At 46.7% G+C, this 19,210-nt stretch overlaps 1 protein-coding gene across 1 annotated transcript; it reads left to right on the forward strand.

The window, feature by feature from the left end:
- The first annotated feature begins 1,544 nt into the window (after nucleotides 1-1,544).
- Nucleotides 1,545-18,500, forward strand: LOC115122498 (ribose 5-phosphate isomerase A (ribose 5-phosphate epimerase)). The gene is made up of 11 exons (XM_065004468.1): nucleotides 1,545-1,924; nucleotides 6,515-6,575; nucleotides 6,678-6,733; nucleotides 6,840-6,899; nucleotides 7,071-7,135; nucleotides 7,801-7,869; nucleotides 12,315-12,420; nucleotides 15,080-15,106; nucleotides 15,313-15,321; nucleotides 15,593-15,692; nucleotides 16,083-18,500. The coding sequence occupies exons 1-11, from the start codon at nucleotides 1,571-1,573 to the stop codon at nucleotides 16,178-16,180; spliced, it is 1,005 nt and encodes a 334-aa protein (XP_064860540.1). The 5' UTR covers nucleotides 1,545-1,570; the 3' UTR covers nucleotides 16,181-18,500.
- Nucleotides 18,501-19,210: the final 710 nt, after the last annotated feature.

Genomic DNA, 19,210 nt, shown 5'->3' on the forward strand with positions numbered 1-19,210 from the left:
TTCCAGTTTGCTAGTTTAGGGTGACCCAGTTGATACAATGTTTCCAGTTGGTTGCAGGCAGGCCATGCATAGCCAATGTGATGATTTATAGTATATTTATATCAGGATATTGTCTACCTGCAGGCTGCAATGTTTTTATGTGTTGGCTTTATGCTATTTTTACATGGTTGGCTTTATGCTATTTTTACATGGTTGGCTTTATGCTATTTTTACATGGTTGGCTTTATGCTATTTTTACATGGTTGGCTTTATGCTATTTTTACATGGTTGGCTTTATGCTATTTTTACATGGTTGGCTTTATGCTATTTTTACATGGTTGGCAATGGCAATAAAAGTTACTTTTGAAATGAAATGGTAGGATAACTTGGCAGTCCAAATGGAACAGTAGAAATGGTAGGATAACTTGGCAGTCCAAATGGAACAGTAGAAATGGTAGGATAACTTGGCACTCCAAAATGGAAAAGGTTGCCGACCGCTGGTGTAGCACTATACCGGCAACTTCAGGAGCCTAAGGGCAGAATACGCAAAGTCCAGCAGCCGCAAGAAGAAGGTCAGGAGCAGTGGGTTTTCTCTCTTCTGGTTAGGCTATCGTGATCTCTGGCTCCCTTGAGTCATTTGTGTGTCTTGATTATTCAATCAAACACCATGCTTAAAGCATCAGACAAGTTCATTACATATTGCCTAGTTGATTTTATTCAAACACATAGGGTGTGTCTATGTATGAAAAAAAAATCACAATTAAAAATGTCAATCAATGTAGAAAAGACTACTCTTGGACGAGCAAGTTTTTTTTTTAGTCGGGGACAGCCCTAGTAGAAATGAGCTTTAGATGCCCCAACCAATTCTGAGGGAAGACCCCCAGATCCACTGCCAGGTTATGTCCCCCCCACTTCTAAAACCAAAGTTGCCCCCTGTGGATAGATGTCGAAAAGGGGTAACAGAAGATGAATTAAAACTACAATAATGTAAAGAATGGAGCTAATGCGTCCTGTGACATTTTCACAAATATCACTAGATTTTAATGAAATGTATGTTTGAAGTGCTCTAAGAATTAGCCTACTTTCGATGCGAACATTACTGTTTTCAACGGCCACCTTGTCGGAGAGCGATTTACACGGTTATCAAAACGTCACGCCAGCATAAGCCCACACAAAACATCGTCCTTATTTCACATAGAAAAAATAAACTATAGATCTATCATTCTACTCGAAAGCAAGTCTAAGAAGCGGTGGATCTGATATATGTGTGCTATAACAACAATATTTTGAGTTATGGAAAATATATTTCACAGCGGTTTAGATGGTATAATGATTATCTACGCTATATTTGCTTATTTTGACCCATAAACTGAAATTAGACAAACTATTAGAGTTTTAGCACCCGGGAAATGGTGGAGTGATTTCTGCACAGTGCAACTTTAACCTATAACAACAAAACGCCTAAATCAAGGGGCATTTATCATTTATCAAATGACTGGAAAACGTACAGACTGTCCCTTTAATTGATGAACAGTTTTAAACCGTTCAGGGATGTTGGGGTGTTGAACGCAGCACTAATCGAGGAAGGTACATGTACACAGATATACATGTCAACAGTTCAGTGGGTTTAACGCGTTGGTCGAGCGGCATAAGGACTCAGCAACAACAACAACAACATAGTAGGTTTATTTTGCGGCACATCGTGCATTTGTCAGTCCTTGGAGGAGGTTGTGTGTCGTCGATGGGCAGGGCTATGCTCCTCCAGAGGTGGCTCGGTCCCACCCTGCTGTCAGCTGGTCACCGTTCTGCAGGAGGGAGGAAACAGACGCCGTTCACCCCCAAGCTGAAACACGTGTCTCTCTTTAGGAGTCCCAGCAGCAGACACGGCATGGCGGAAGAAGCGAAGAAACTAGCAGGCTATGCTGCGGTGGATAATCATGTTCAGGTAACACAACTGATATTGTGTGGACTAATATAGCTAACAATGGGGACAGTTCATGTATTTTGTTTAGCAGATAGCTAGGTCAGCTACCGTGCTCAGTTCGGTGTGTTAATGTGGGGGCCATGCTGATGCTAAACACCTAGTTGACTGACTAGTACATCATGTAATGTACTAGTGAAACGTTAGGAAGTAAACATACCGTGTCCAGGTACCTAGTTGACTGACTAGTACGTCATGTAATGTACTAGTGAAACGTTAGGAAGTAAACATACCGTGTCCAGGTACCTAGTTGACTGACTAGTACATCATGTAATGTATCACAACAGACCCTGGTTCGATCCCGGGCTGTATCACAACAGGCCGTGATCGGGAGCCCCATAGGGCAGGGCACAATTGAAATATCAAAATGAACTCTGAACCAACTATATATTAATTTTGGGACAGATCTAAAAGCATTAAACGTTTATATTCGCTACCTTGCTGTTGCTAGCTCATTTGTCCTGGGATATAAACATTGGGTTGTTATTTGACCTGAAATGCACAAGGTCCTCTACTCAGACAGTTAATCAACACATAAAATGGTAAACCTAGTTAGTGTCTAGTGATCTCTCCTCCTTCAGACTTCTTCTTCTTTGGACTTTATATGGCGGTTGGCAACCAACTTTAAGGTGCTTTACCACCACCAACTGGAGTGTGGACCTCAGTTCATGTTGCAATCACCCACATGCGTTTTTTGTTCCTAAAAACCAATGTGGAGAGGCGAGACTTGCAGCGCATCAAGTGTTACAAATAGAACCAAGTTCCATTTTAGCACCTGGCTACACAGATGCTCGTTGACACAATGAGGGAGTAACGTGTACGTTTAAATTATTTGGCGAGGCTCGTGTACATGTTATTCAATCATTGCATCCACACTGCTCAGGAGCATCTGCAGCATGCTGACCAGACCTCCGGTGCCCGTGTGTCCGCATGTTGATTTTGTGACACTGGACGTGTCCCGCCTCTCCCATCTCCTCGTTGGTCTTTAGGAACATATACCCACGTGGGCGATTGGTCTTTAGGAACATATACCCACGTGGGCGATTGGTCTTTAGGAACATATACCCACGTGGGCGATTGGTCTTTAGGAACATATACCCACGTGGGCGATTGCAACATGAACTGAGGTCCACATTCCAGTCCAGTTGGACTGTGAGCCCTTTGGTCACTTTATTTGTCTTGTGATCAGTTACAATGACGTTACGCTCATTACTGTAAACACCAAACATGAGAATGAGTTGCTTGAGTCAGTAGAGAAACGTATACTTCATTATCTAAATGAAACCAATTTGTTATTATTGATAGGAGGCGACTTTAACATCACTATAGATAATTCAACTGATAGATGGCCCCCAGGTAGGCCAACCAATCAGAATTTGGGTTTAATACTTTTTATGGGAAAGTTTGATCTTACTGATATATGGAGAGAGAGGTTTCCGGCCGACAGCTCATCCACTTGGGGTAATAAAACAGGTTCCAGACACTCCAGAATACATTTTTTGGCTTATATTGAAATGTATTGATGGTGTGTTGTACTCCCCTCAGACCATAGGGCCATTTACATTCATGTCAAAATATTTACCCCTGATACTAACCTTGGTAGTAAAGTAAAACTATTGGAATGGTTTTCTTGATAATATCTGTTGGGGAAAAGTTTGGGTGTTGCTCCACACATGCCTACTTATTAACAAAATTAAGTTTATTTTTTATATTATTCAGAAATATTATCCTGCCAACCACCTAATATGAAGAAGTTTAAATAAAATATTTTGTAATGTGTTGCATCTTTTTCTGCATTGTATTAATGTAAGGAATCTGTGGTAAGACATCAGTAGATTTATAATGGAACAGATTTATGAAGATGTTACACTATTATGGAGAGATGTACTACTGGGATTCTAGGAATAGTTATTTCATAGTGTCATGGGAAATGGTGGTATTATCATATTGCCAGGAGATACTGACCGTACCGTTATGCTCGTTTACACTGAGCTGCACCGGGTTTGGCGCAAGATATGGGTTGAAAAACGTACCTCAATGCAGGGATGGGATGTGCCACTGTACACCGAGTTTGACCTCCTATCCACACTGCTACATCAAAGACGGAAATAATGGTAGTTGTCCTGTGAAACTGCCCTTTTCATCCTCTTGCTAGCTAACAGTAGCCACAGCAGCAATTTTGGAATGGCATGTTGCCTTGAACAACAAAGGAGCTGATTGGCTGACCCTGCCATTCCAAAATGGCTGAGGTGGCTACTGCTAGCTAGCATGATGACAAAAAGGGCAGTTTTCTATGGTATTATCGCAGTCCGCAAACAGCGTTAGAGGTGCATGCCGCCACCTACTGGCTGAGGGGAAAACTGATCAGCTTTAACGCTAAACAATAATAGACTAGGGAAATGTGAACAAATGTACTATTAGTATTCAAAAGTTACATTAAAAAAAATATTATTTCAGCCAGATTGAAATGTCTATTCAGACCTTTACACAGGCGCAGGAACCTGGGAGGGGGGAACCTCTTCATTCAGTTTTCTTTAACATTTCGGATGTAAAGTACTGGCGTTCCAGAAATCTTTTTGCTACCATCACATTTTTGTCTCGCTTCTTTAGATTGTTTTTGTGGCAATTTATCACTTGAACGCAACAAAGTCCACCTTCACTGCTCGTGTGTTGGGATCCTTCTCCTGCATGGCATTGTGGGACATCCACTATCATCTCTACTCGAGCTATTCACTGCCTCCACATAGGAGACCTGCTGTGTGTTGGGATCCTTCTCCTGCATGGCATTGACTGTGGGACATCCACTACCATCTCTATCCTTCTCCTGCATGGCATTGACTGTGGGACATCCACTACCATTCACTGCTATTCACCTCCACATAGGAGACCTGCTGTGTGTTGGGATCCTTCTCCTGCATGGCATTGTGGGACATCCACTACCATCTCTACTCAAGCTATTTTCACTGCCTCCACATAGGATACCTGCTGTGTGTTGGGATCCTTCTCCTGCATGGCATTGACTGTGGGACATCCACTACCATCTCTACTCAAGCTTTTCACTGCCTCCACATAGGAAACCTGCTGTGTGTTGGGATCCTTCTCCTGCATGGCATTGATTGTGGGACATCCACTACCATCTCTACTCAAGCTATTCACTGCCTCCACATAGGAGACCTGCTGTGTGTTGGGATCCTTCTCCTGCATGGCATTGACTGTGGGACATCCACTACCATCTCTACTCAAGCTATTCACTGCCTCCACATAGGAGACCTGCTGTGTGTTTGGATCCTTCTCCTGCATGGCATTGACTGTGGGACATCCACTACCATCTCTACTCAAGCTATTCACTGCCTCCACATAGGAGACCTGCTGTGTGTTTGGATCCTTCTCCTGCATGGCATTGACTGTGGGACATCCACTACCATCTCTACTCAAGCTATTCACTGCCTCCACATAGGAGACCTGCTGTGTGTTGGGATCCTTCTCCTGCATGGCATTGACTGTGGGACATCCACTACCATCTCTACTCAAGCTATTTTCACTGCCTCCACATAGGAAACCTGCTGGATAGCCCTGATCCTAGCTACTGCGACCTCTTCATCCATACAGGGCACTCCGGGAATGTGATTCCCATCACAATTACAGCAACATGCCTCATGTGACTTGTCAGCTAATACATATTTCTACCTTTGTCAACGTGGCAACTTTTACAATGTAACACTGCAGCGGCTTCTGTACATACGGTATTACCTCATATCTCACATACCCAAGTTTTCCATGATTCAGGAGAACCACTTCATCAAACCACACTACACCGATAGGCATACTTCCTTTCTATCGTTCGTGCCAAGCGATGTGCGTCCACTGCTCCTGCCATCCCAAAACCGAGACGCCAGAGATATGACGCCTTTTTAACCGGTGCCCTACTCAAAGTCATAGCCTTCGTTGATATCTTGTAGAGCCTTTTGGACTGTTAATAAACTGTCACTAAATCAGAATTATGGCTCTTTGTCACTCGAACCATTTGTCTTTCGCCATCTTCGAGACTGCGAACAGATCACCCAATAAACGTCGTAGCTGGTGAATCCCACTCCAACCATTAAACTGCTGTTCATTTCCAACTTTAGCCCTTTTCATTCTACTGTTCTTCACTGTCATCCATTCATTTTCACCAACTTGACTCCCGCCAACAGAATCGTTCAATGCTTCCAAACTCTCCTTGTCCCCTGACGGCCATTTAAGCTGGAGCCTCTCCTCCCTCTGCTACATCTTTCGGGGCAGTTTTTTTTGTGAGACACCGCGGGGTTTTTACAATCTTCTCGCTGTATCGGTAAGGATAAAGGTAACATTTGGAGTACAGTTCCATATCCCATCCCTGCATCGAGGTACGTTTACCAACCCATGTCTCTCTCCGGTTCCACGGTGTCTTAATGTAACCATGACTGCGTTCTGACCCCAGTGCAGCTCAGTGTAAACAAGCGTAACGGTGGGTCGGTATCTTCTGGCTATATGATCATGTGAACTGGCTGTTACTTGTCTTTCCTTCCATCACAGAACAACCAGGTAGTTGGAGTGGGCAGTGGCTCCACCATTGTGTATGCTGTAGACAGACTAGGTGAGGAGACCCATAATACTAGCGTACCGGCTGAATAAGAGAATGTAGTACTTTATTCATCCACAAAGGGCTGATTGTGATCACCTCTCTGACCTGTTCTAGCGGAGAGAGTTCGTCAGGAGAAACTCAACATAGTGTGTGTCCCCACCTCCTTCCAGGTGAGTGTGAGGGTACGATGGCTGTGTATCATGTATTCTACGGGGGATCTCAGAGAGCCGACTCTAATCTGGCAGATGGCCCTCAACATTTGATCTTGTCCTCCAGGCTCGTCAGTTGATTCTGCAGCATGGTCTAACCCTGTCGGATCTGGACAGACACCCAGAGGTACTGTTGGTTAGCAACTTGTTTTAAAACGATGTGTTACATGTCCTCAAGTTGGACACATTCTTTAGGAAACGTGTGGAGTTAGTGTGTCAAATCAGAAGTTTGTCCTGTAGACTGTGTTATTGTCAGCAGTATTGTATTCTACCTCTCTGACCTCTAACCCCCTTCCAGCTGGACGTGGCCATCGATGGGGCAGACGAGGTGGATGCTGCTCTCACACTCATCAAAGGAGGAGGGTAAGACGCTGTATATTCACCGGATCACAGTTCTAGGCTGTCCTGTTGCTCTCCCTGGCTGACAGTCCCGTTGCTCTCCCTGGCTGACAGTCCCGTTGCTCTCCCTGGCTGACAGTCCCGTTGCTCTCCCTGGCTGACAGTCCCGTTGCTCTCCCTGGCTGACAGTCCCGTTGCTCTCCCTGGCTAACAGTCCCGTTGCTCTCCCTGGCTAACAGTCCCGTTGCTCTCCCTGGCTAACAGTCCCGTTGCTCTCCCTGGCTGACAGTCCCGTTGCTCTCCCTGGCTGACAGTCCCGTTGCTCTCCCTGGCTGACAGTCCCGTTGCTCTCCCTGGCTGACAGTCCCGTTGCTCTCCCTGGCTGACAGTCCCGTTGCTCTCCCTGGCTGACAGTCCCGTTGCTCTCCCTGGCTGACAGTCCCGTTGCTCTCCCTGGCTGACAGTCCCGTTGCTCTCCTGGCTGACAGTCCCGTTGCTCTCCCTGGCTGACAGTCCCGTTGCTCTCCCTGGCTGACAGTCCCGTTGCTCTCCCTGGCTGACAGTCCCGTTGCTCTCCCTGGCTGACAGTCCCGTTGCTCTCCCTGGCTGACAGTCCGTTTACTATCCATGCCAGGCTCCATACATCACCATCTCCCTCACTCCCCTCCTCTCCCCACTCACTCTCCTAGAGGCTGTCTGACTCAGGAGAAGATTGTAGCCGGCTGTGCCAAACACTTCATCGTCATCGCTGACTTCAGGTGGGTGTGTTCTCCTGTAATTGCATAGTGCCTAGATTTGGTGAGGTCTTTGATTGGCTAAAGTATAATAGAGGTTAAAAATATAAAGAAACCTCGGAGGACTCCACTGCAGGCCTGGGAATCCTCCAGGCCAGGTCCTTCATCCCCGTCAGTGGCCCGCTTGGGCCAGTGAAAATAATATTGTTATGTTATTTTTAATCTAGGCCAGTGCCTTCAGAAAGTATTCATACCCCTTAACTTACTCCACATTTAGTGGTTACAGCCTGATTTTCAAATGAATTAATGTTTTCTCACCGATCTACACACAATACCCCTTAATGACAAGGGGATTTTAGCAAATGTATTGAATGAAATGCAGAAGTATTCACACCCTTGAGGCAATGCTTTGTTGAGGAATCTTTAAGTGTTGTCAAATTGGGTATTGATCATGGTTAGACAACCATTTTCAGGTCTTGCCATAGATTTAAGTAGATTCACTGTCTTATTGGTCAAACTCCAGAGTAGATTTGGCCTTGTGTTTTAGGTTATTGCCCTGTTGAAAGTTGAATTAATCTCCCAGTGTCTGGTGGAAACCTGGTTCAGTCTGCTTTTCTTTTAGGATTTTGCCTGTGCTGAGCTCCATTTCCTTTTAATAAAAAAAACTCCCTAGTCCTTAACGATGACAAGCATACCCATAACATGATGCAGTCACCACTGTGTTCTATTGGTTTTTCCCCAAACAACCCTTTGTGTTCAGGACAAAAAGTTAATTTCTTTGACACATTTTTTTGCAGTATGACTTTAGTGCATTGTTGCAAACAGGATGCATGTTTTGGGAGATTATTCTGTAAGGGCTTCCTTCTTTTCACTCTGTCATTTAGGTTCGTATTGTGGAGTAACTACAATGGTTGTTGATCCATCCTCAGTTGTCTCCTATCACAGCCATTAAACTGGTATTGTGGAGTAACTACTGTGTTGCTCCATCCTCAGTTGTCTCCTATCACAGCCATTAAACTGGTATTGTGGAGTAATTACTGTGTTGCTCCATCCTCAGTTGTCTCCTATCACAGACATTAAAGTCTAACTGTTTTAAAGTCACCATTGGCCTCATGGTGAAATCCCTGAGCGGCTTCCTTCCTCTCCGACAATTGCGTTAGGAAGGACGCCTGTATCTTTGTAGAGACTGGGTGTATTGATACACCATCCAATGTGTAATTAATAACTTCATGCTCAAAGGGATATTCAATGTCTGCTTTTTTATTTTTACCCCTCTACCAATAGATGCCTCCCTGGTCTTTGTGGTTGAAACTGTTTGAAATTCACTGCTAGACTGAGGAACCATAGGTAATTGTATGTGTGGGGTACAGAGATGGGGTAGTCTTTAAAACATAATGTTAAACACTGTTACGGCACACGGTGAGTCCATGTAACTTATTATGCGGTATTTCAATGTGCCATAAAGGGTTGACTACTTATTGACTCTAGATATTTCAGCTTTTCATCTTTATTCATTATTCAACAATTCCAACATTTGAACATCTTGGCCATGTTCTGTTATAATCTCCACCCGGCACAGCCAGAAGAGGACTGGCCACCCCTCATAGCCTGGTTCCTCTCTAGGTTTCTTCCTAGGTTTTGGCCTTTCTAGGGAGTTTTTCCTAGCCACCGTGCTTCTACACCTGCATTGCTTGCTGTTTAGGGTTTTAGGCTGTGTTTCTGTACAGCACTTTGAGATATCAGCTGATGTACGAAGGGCTATATAAATACATTTGATTTGATTCCATTATTTAAAAATAAATAAATAATCAACACTAGACATGTTAGATGCTTCCCCAGATATATGCCTCATCACCGTTCTGTTTTATGACACGCTTCACACACACAATCTTTCAGACCTAGACAGCTGGTTGTTGAGGGGATCAGACCTAGACAGCTGGTTGTTATATCTATAGGGTCAGACCTAGACAGCTGGTTGTTGAGCGGGTCAGACATAGACAGCTGGTTGTTGAGCGGGTCAGACATAGACAGCTGGTTGTTGTGTGGTTGTTATGATAGACAGCTGGTTGTTATATCTATAGGGTCAGACCTAGACAGCTGGTTGTTATATCTATAGGGTCAGACCTAGACAGCTGGTTGTTATATCTATAGGGTCAGACCTAGACAGCTGGTTGTTATATCTATAGGGTCAGACCTAGACAGCTGGTTGTTATATCTATAGGGTCAGACCTGGACAGCTGGTTGTTGAGGGGGTCAGACCTAGACAGCTGGTTGTTGAGGGGGTCAGACCTAGACAGCTGGTTGTTGAGGGGGTCAGACCTAGACAGCTGGTTGTTGAGGGGGTCAGACCTAGACAGCTGGTTGTTGAGGGGGTCAGACCTAGACAGCTGGTTGTTGAGGGGGTCAGACCTAGACAGCTGGTTGTTGAGGGGGTCAGACCTAGACAGCTGGTTGTTGAGGGGTCAGACCTAGACAGCTGGTTGTTGAGGGGGTCAGACCTAGACAGCTGGTTGTTGAGGGGGTCAGACCTAGACAGCTGGTTGTTGAGGGGGTCAGACCTAGACAGCTGGTTGTTGAGGGGGTCAGACCTAGACAGCTGGTTGTTATATCTATAGGGTCAGACCTAGACAGCTGGTTGTTATATCTATAGGGTCAGACCTAGACAGCTGGTTGTTATATCTATAGGGTCAGACCTAGACAGCTGGTTGTTGAGCGGGTCAGACCTAGACAGCTGGTTGTTGAGCGGGTCAGACCTAGACAGCTGGTTGTTATATCTATAGGGTCAGACCTAGACAGCTGGTTGTTGAGCGGGCCAGACCTAGACAGCTGGTTGTTGAGCGGGTCAGACCTAGACAGCTGGTTGTTATGATATCTATAGGATCAGACCTAGACAGCTGGTTGTTGAGCGGGCCAGACCTAGACAGCTGGTTGTTGAGCGGGTCAGACTTAGACAGCTGGTTGTTATATCTATAGGGTCAGACCTAGACAGCTGGTTGTTGAGGGGGTCAGACCTAGACAGCTGGTTGTTGAGCGGGTCAGACTTAGACAGCTGGTTGTTATGATATCTATAGGATCAGACCTAGACAGCTGGTTGTTGAGGGGGTCAGACCTAGACAGCTTGTTGTTGGGGGGTTCAGACCTAGACAGCTGGTTGTTATGATATCTATAGGGTCAGACCTAGACAGCTGGTTGTTGAGGGGGTCAGACCTAGACAGCTGGTTGTTGAGGGGGTCAGACCTAGACAGCTGGTTGTTGAGGGGGTCAGACCTAGACAGCTGGTTGTTATGATATCTATAGGATCAGACCTAGACAGCTGGTTGTTATGATATCTATAGGGCCAGACCTAGACAGCTGGTTGTTGAGCGGGTCAGACCTAGACAGCTGGTTGTTATGATATCTATAGGGTCAGACCTAGACAGCTGGTTGTTGAGGGGGTCAGACTTAGACAGCTGGTTGTTGAGGGGGTCAGACTTAGACAGCTGGTTGTTATATCTATAGTGACGTCAAAGTATTCACACCCCTTTGACTTATTACACTGTTATTTCAGCCTCAATTCAAAATATATATTTTCTCACCCATCTACACACAATAGTGACCGTGAAAACATTTAGCAAACTTCTTAAATGAAATATCTCATTTACATAAGTATTCACACCCCTCAGTCAATACTTTGTAGGAGCATCTTTGGCAGTGATTAAAGCTGTGAGTTGTCCTGGACAGACTTCATTAGTGTGTTTGTGTCAGACTGACTAGCTGCCACGCGGGCGGGGCGACTACCTGGGCGGGGCGCTGGGCTGGGGGGCGACTAGCTGGGCGGGGCGACTAGCTGCCACGCGGGCGGGGCGACTAGCTGGGCGGGCGACTAGCTGCCACGCGGGCGGGGCGACTAGCTGCTGGGCGGGGGGCTGCCACGCGGGCGGGGCGACTAGCTGGGCGGGGCGACTAGCTGGGCGGGGCGACTAGCTGCCACGCGGGCGGGGCGACTAGCTGGGCGGGGCGACTAGCTGCCACGCGGGCGGGGCGACTAGCTGGGCGGGGCGACTAGCTGGGCGGGGCGACTAGCTGGGCGGGGCGACTAGCTGGGCGGGGCGACTAGCTGCCACGCGGGCGGGGCGACTAGCTGGGCGGGGCGACTAGCTGCCACGCGGGCGGGGCGACTAGCTGGGCGGGGCGACTAGCTGCCACGCGGGCGGGGCGACTAGCTGCTGGGCGGGGCGACTAGCTGCCACGCGGGCGAGGGGAGCTTTTCTATAGATTATTACAATAAGTAAAATGTAGGTCCTTAAATTACAATGAAGTGCTTGAAAAAGCCCTTGACTTTTGCTCAGCCAACGAAGTACAGAGAATCACCTGCTGTTCAAATTATGCCTCTTCCACATTTCTGTCAGATCTTGACCTCTGTGTTCCACTGGAAAATGTGCCTGAATGTTGAGCCCTGAATAACTGAGTGTGTCCCCCCCCCCCCCCAGGAAGGACTCCTCGGTCCTGGGCCAGCAGTGGAAGAAGGGTGTTCCTATTGAGGTGATCCCTATGGCCTACGTCCCCGTCTCCAGGAGCGATAGCCAAGCGCTTCCTGTTGTGAGGGGAGCTGAGTCACCATATATACAACTCTTCCGTTGTAAAGCTGTGAGTCACCATATATACAACTCTTCCTGTTGTAAAGCTGTGAGTCACCATATATACAACTCTTCCTGTTGTAAAGCTGAGTCACCATATATACAACTCTTCCTGTTGTGAGTCACCATATATACAACTCTTCCTGCTGAGTCACCATATATACAACTCTTCCTGTTTGAGTGAGTCACCATATATACAACTCTTCCTGTTCACCATATATACAAAGTTGTGAGTCACCATATATACAACTTCTTCCTGTTGTAAAGCTGTTGTGAGTCTCCATATACAACTCTTCCTGTTTGTAAACTCTTCCTGCTGAGTCACCATATATACAACTCTTCCTGTTGTGAGTACAACTCTTCCTGCTGAGTCTCCAGTATATACAACTCTTCCTGTTGTGAGTCACCATATATACAACTCTTCCTGTTGTGAGTCTCCATATATACAACTCTTCCTGTTGTGAGTCACCATATATACAACTCTTCCTGTTGTGAGTCACCATATATACAACTCTTCCTGTTGTAAAGCTGAGTCACCATATATACAACTCTTCCTGTTGTAAAGCTGAGTCACCATATATACAACTCTTCCTGTTGTAAAGCTGAGTCACCAACACGATACATTGCCTTCGGAAAGTATTGAGATCCCTTTTTCCACATTTTGTTAATTTACAGCGTATTCTAAAATGGATTGAATATTTTTTTCTGATCAATTTACACACAATACCCCATAATGACGAAGCGAAAACAGGTTTTTAGGATTGTTAGCAAATGTATTAAAAATCAGAAACAGATTCCTTATTTACATAAGTAGTCAGACTCTTTGCTATGAGACTCTAAATTGAGCTCAGGTGCATCTTGTTTCCATTGAAACACCTTGAGATGTTTCTACAACTTGATTGGAATCCACCTCTGGTCAATTAAATTGATTGGATATGATTTGGAAAGACACACACCTGTCTATATGAGGTCCCACAGTTGACAGTGCATGTCGGAGCAAAAACCAAGCGTTGAGGTTGAAAGAACTGTCCGTAGAGCTCCGAGACAGGATTGTGTCGAGGCACAGATCTGGGCAAGGGTAGCAAAAAATGTCTGCAGCATTGAAGGTCTCCAAGAACACACAGCAATCGGGGGAGAAGGGCCTTGGTCAGGGAGGTGACCAAGAACCTGATGGTCACTCTGATAGAGCTCAAAGGTTCTTCTGTGGAGATGGTTGTCCTTCTGGAAGCTTCTCCCATCTCTGCAATTCTCCACCAATCAGGCATTTTGTGGTAGAGTGGCCAGACGGAAGCACCTCAGTATAAGGCACTTAAAGGACCCTCAGACCATGAGAAACAAGATTCTCTGGTCTGATGAAAGCAAGATTGAACTCTTTGGACTGAATGCCAAGGGTCACGTCTGGAGGAAACATGGCACCATCTCTACGGTGAAGCATGGTGGTGGTAGCATCATGCTGTGGGGATGTTTTTAATCGTCAGTCAGGATCGAGGGAAAGGGGAACGGAGCAAAGTACAGCGAGATCCTTGATGAAAACCTGCTCCAGGGCCTCAGACTGGGGTAAAGGTTCACCTTCCAACAGGACATTGACCCTAAGCACACAGCAGGAGTGGCTTTGGGACAAGGCTCAATGTCCTTGAGTGGCCCAGCCAAAACTGCTACTTGGAACATGATAGAACATCTCTGAAGAGACCTGACAATAGCTGTGCAGCGACGCTCCCCATCCAACCTGACAGAGCTTGAGAGGATCTGCAGAGAATAATGGTAGAAACTCCCCAAATACAGGTGTGCCAAGCTTGTAGCGTCATGCCCAAGAAGACTTGAGGCTGTAATCGCTGCCAAGGGTGCTTTACCATAGTACTGAGTCAAGGGTCTGAATTTTTTTTTATTTAACCAGGAAGGCTAGTTGAGAACAAGTTCTCATTTGCAACTGCGACCTGGCCAAGCTTGGAGTAGCCAGGCGGAAGGCATGGCCTTCCGTTGAGAAATGCTTGTTGAAGTTTTCGATAATCATGGATTTATCGGTGGTGACAGTGTTACCTAGCTTCAGTGCAGTGGGCAGCTGGGAGGAGGTGCTCTTGTTCTCCATGGACTTCAGTGTCCCAGAACATTTTGGAGTTGGAGCTACAGGATGCAAACTTCTGCCTGAAGAAGCTGGCCTTAGCTTTCCTGACTGACTGCGTGTATTGGTTCCTGACTTCCCTGAACAGTTGCATATCGCGGGGACTATTCGATGCTATTGCAGTCCGCCTCAGGATGTTTTTGTGCTGGTCGAGGGCAGTCAGGTCTGGAGTGAACCAAGGGCTGTATCTGTTCTTAGTTCTGCATTTTTTTAACGGAGCATGCTTATCTAAAATGGTGAGGAAGTTACTTTTAAAGAATGACCAGGCATCCTCAACTGACGGGATGAGGTCAATGTCCTTCCAGGATACCCGGGCCAGGTCGATTAGGAAGGCCTGCTCACAGAAGTGTTTTAGGGAGCGTTTGACAGTGATGAGGGGTGGTCGTTTGACTGCGGCTCCGTAGCAAATACAGGCAATGAGGCAGTGATCGCTGAGATCCTGGTTGAAGACAGCGGAGGTGTATTTGGAGGGCCAGTTGGTCAGGATGACGTCTATGAGGGTGCCCTTGTTTACAGAGTTAGGGTTGTACCTGGTGGGTTCCTTGATGATTTGTGTGAGATTGAGGGCATCTAGCTTAGATTGTATGACTGCCGGGGTGTTAAGCATATACTAATGTTAATGTTATATTTCAGCTTTTTATGTGTAATAAATTTACAAAAATCTAACCTGTTTTTGCTTTGTCATTATGGGATATTGTGTGTAGATTGAAAAAACAATTGAATCGTTTTTAGAATAACGCTGTAATATAACAATGTGGCAAAAGTCAAGGGGTCTGAATACTTTCCGAATGCACTGTGGTTCATTCAGGTAATTTGTTGTGTATTATAGTGAATATAAAATTGTAAATTAACAGTTGAATAAGAGAAGAGAAGCGTATTAATGGAGTGGAAAGTCATTAACATAAAGCATGACACTTACGACAGGAAGAGTTTTCATTGGACCTCTTCTGAGAGGAAAGCATTCTCATTGGTCATTTATATGTGAGTGAGATCCAGTATTTTGATTGTTCAGGGTCCGGTGGTAACGGACAACAGTAACTTCATTCTGGACTGGAAGTTTGAACACACTCACAACTGGAAGGAGGTCAATATCGCTATCAAGATGATACCAGGTACATGCACGCGCACACACACACTGAACTTGCTGCTGCTGTTCCTGCTCCGACAGTGACTTGTTCTGGGACATGAATGTTAGTCTGTTTCTCTCCTTCCTATCTCGCCTCTCTCCCTCCCCCCTACCTCACCTTGCTTCTCTACCTCCTACCTCACCTCCTACCTCACCTCATGTCTCTCCCTCCCCCCTCACCTCCTCCCCTCTACCTCCTACCTCATGTCTCTCCCTCCCCCTACCTCACCTTGCTTCTCTACCTCCTACCTCATGTCTCTCCCTCCCCCCTACCTCACCATGCCCCTCTCCCTCCCCCCTACCTCACCTTGCTTCTCTACCTCCTACCTCATGTCTCTCCCTCCCCCTGACCTCACCATGCCTCTCTCCCTCCTAGGTGTGGTAGAGACAGGTCTGTTTGTGGGGATGGCAGAGCGGGTGTACTTTGGGATGGAGGATGGTAATGTTGGGGTCAGAGACCCTCCAGTCAACTGACCTGAGCCCTGCTCCACCTGGAACCAACCAGCACCCCCTCCACCTGGAACCAACCAGCAACCCCCCTCCACCTGGAACCAACCAGCACCCCCTCCACCTGGAACCAACCAGCAACCCCCCTCCACCTGGAACCAACCAGCAACCCCCCTCCACCTGGAACCAACCAGCACCCCCTCCACCTGGAACCAACCAGCACCTTCCCTCCACCTGGAACCAACCAGCACCTTCCCCCTCCACCTGGAACCAACCAGCACCTCCACCTGGAACCAATCAGCACCTCCACCTGGAACCAACCAGCAACCCCCCCCTCCACCTGGAACCAACCAGCAACCCCTCCCCTCCACCTGGAACCAACCAGCCTTAACCACAGTGCCCTATTTTATTATGCATACATCCCAAATGGCCCCCTATTCTCTATATAATGCACTACCTTAGACCAGTGCCCTATTAGAGCCCTATGGGTCCTGGTCAAAGAGCCCTATGGGTCCTGGTCACAGTGCCCTATTAGAGCCCTATGGGTCCTGGTCAAAGTGCCCTATTAGAGCCCTATGGGTCCTGGTCAAAGTGCCCTATTAGAGCCCTATGGGTCCTGGTCAAAGTGCCCTATTAGAGCCCTATGGCTCCTGGTCACAGTGCCCTATTAGAGCCCTATTATGGGTCCTGGTCACAGTGCCCTATTAGAGCCCTATGGGTCCTGGTCACAGTGCCCTATTAGAGCCCTATTATGGGTCCTGGTCACAGTGCCCTATTATGGGTCCTGGTCACAGTGTCCTATTAGATCCCTATGGGTCCTAGTCACAGTGTCCTATTAGAGCCCTGTCAGTCTAGTTATACACTTGTAGCCTGTATTTACTCACTGTGGCTGTAGCTAAACCTGCATGGACTCCCTGAGTGGTTTCTATTCTCTTCAGATAAACAGAGAACCCTGGTGCTGTTGGGGCACACTGAAACCAATGGGCCCTCGTCAAATGTAGTGCACTAAAATAGGCAATAGGGTGGCATTTTGACCACTAGCCTGAACATCTGTCTGTGTTTGTACTGAGAATTGTCTCATCCGTTTGCCCTTTCACTGTCTTACAACATGTTGTTGATCATTTGCCTGGTCCCAGGTCTGCCTCTGGTTGCCTGGTCCCAGGTCTGCCTCTGGTTGCCTGGTCCCAGGTCTGCCTCTGGTTGCCTGGTCCCAGGTCTGCCTCTGGTTGCCTGGTCCCAGGTCTGCCTCTGGTTGCCTGGTCCCAGGTCTGCCTCTGGTTGCCTGGTCCCAGGTCTGCCTCTGGTTGCCTGGTCCCAGGTCTGCCAAGCTAACAATGTGTGTTGAAGTAATGTCACTAGTAATGTTATGAAACAGACAGACAGGCTGTTGAAGTCGGCAGGATGGCCCACACACTGTTTCTCAGGACATGTCTCTGTCTAGTTGTTGCACATCGTTTCCTTTCGTTGCTCAAGCCAGCCTTGTGCCATTCTCTTACCTAATACCAAAGTTGCAGTGCCTGGATTTACAAAACATTTCTTAAGGTTTTCAAAATCCAGGCCCTGGTGTACTCAATGTTCCCTGAGTCTACACCTGGTGTACTCAATGTTCCCTGAGTCTACACCTGGTGTACTCAATGTTCCCTGAGTCTACACCTGGTGTACTCAATGTTCCCTGAGTCTACACCTGGTGTACTCAATGTTCCCTGAGTCTACACCTGGTGTACTCAATGTTCCCTGAGTCTACACCTGGTGTACTCAATGTTCCCTGAGTCTACACCTGCTTCCAAACAGCAGTACAGGGGATGTTGTGTTCAAAGGGGGGTCACCTTAACACTTGAACACGGTTATAATGCACCAAACTATTAAATGGCCGTGCATGTCCCGATCTGTAGCCTACTGACTGTCTGCGTCTGGCTCCAATAACATCACTTCTTCTATTGTAGATCCTTTATGGGTCAATTAGCAGGATGTTGCAGTTTAGCACCAGCTATACCTCTCTACCTACCATAGCTATACCTCTCTCTACCTACCATAGCTATACCTCTCTCTACCTACCATAGCTACTCCTCTCTCTACCTACCATAGCTATACCTCTCTCTACCTACCATAGCTACTCCTCTCTCTACCTACCATAGCTATACCTCTCTACCTACCATAGCTATACCTCTCTCTACCTACCATAGCTATACCTCTCTACCTACCATGGCTACTCCTCTCTCTACCTACCATGGCTATACCTCTCTCTACCTACCATAGCTACACCTCTCTCTACCTACCATGGCTACACCTCTCTCTACCTACCATGGCTATACCTCTCTCTACCTACCATGGCTATACCTCTCTCTACCTACCATAGCTATACCTACCATAGCTATCTCTCTACCTACCATAGCTATACCTCTCTACCTACCATAGCTATACCTCTCTACCTACCATAGCTATACCTCTCTCTACCTACCATAGCTATACCTCTCTCTACCTACCATAGCTATACCTACCTACCTCTACTCTCTCTACCTACCATAGCACCTCTCTCTACCTACCATGGCTATACCTCTCTCTACCTACCATAGCTACACCTCTCTCTACCTACCATGGCTACTCCTCTCTCTACCTACCATAGCTATACCTCTCTCTACCTACCATATCTATACCTCTCTACCTACCATGGCTACTCCTCTCTCTACCTACCATAGCTATACCTCTCTCTACCTACCATAGCTACTCCTCTCTCTACCTACCATAGCTATATCTCTCTACCTACCATAGCTATACCTCTCTCTACCTACCATAGCTATACCTCTCTACCTACCATGGCTACTCCTCTCTCTACCTACCATAGCTATACCTCTCTCTACCTACCATAGCTACACCTCTCTCTACCTACCATGGCTACACCTCTCTCTACCTACCATGGCTACACCTCTCTCTACCTACCATAGCTATACCTCTCTCTACCTACCATAGCTATACCTCTCTCTACCTACCATAGCTATACCTCTCTCTACCTACCATAGCTATACCTCTCTCTACCTACCATGGCTATACCTCTCTCTA

The sequence above is a fragment of the Oncorhynchus nerka genome, linkage group LG18 (genome assembly GCF_034236695.1).
Source record: "Oncorhynchus nerka isolate Pitt River linkage group LG18, Oner_Uvic_2.0, whole genome shotgun sequence".
Taxonomy (NCBI): Eukaryota; Metazoa; Chordata; class Actinopteri; order Salmoniformes; family Salmonidae; genus Oncorhynchus; species Oncorhynchus nerka.

Bases quoted from the DNA above. Each gene is read 5' to 3' on its own strand.
- LOC115122498 (XM_065004468.1), top strand. From the start codon at position 1,571: ATGTACACAGATATACATGTCAACAGTTCAGTGGGTTTAACGCGTTGG. The intron at 6,576-6,677 runs GTGAGGAGACCC...GACCTGTTCTAG, and splicing joins GTATGCTGTAGACAGACTAG to CGGAGAGAGTTCGTCAGGAG. The intron at 6,734-6,839 runs GTGAGTGTGAGG...CTTGTCCTCCAG, and splicing joins GTGTCCCCACCTCCTTCCAG to GCTCGTCAGTTGATTCTGCA.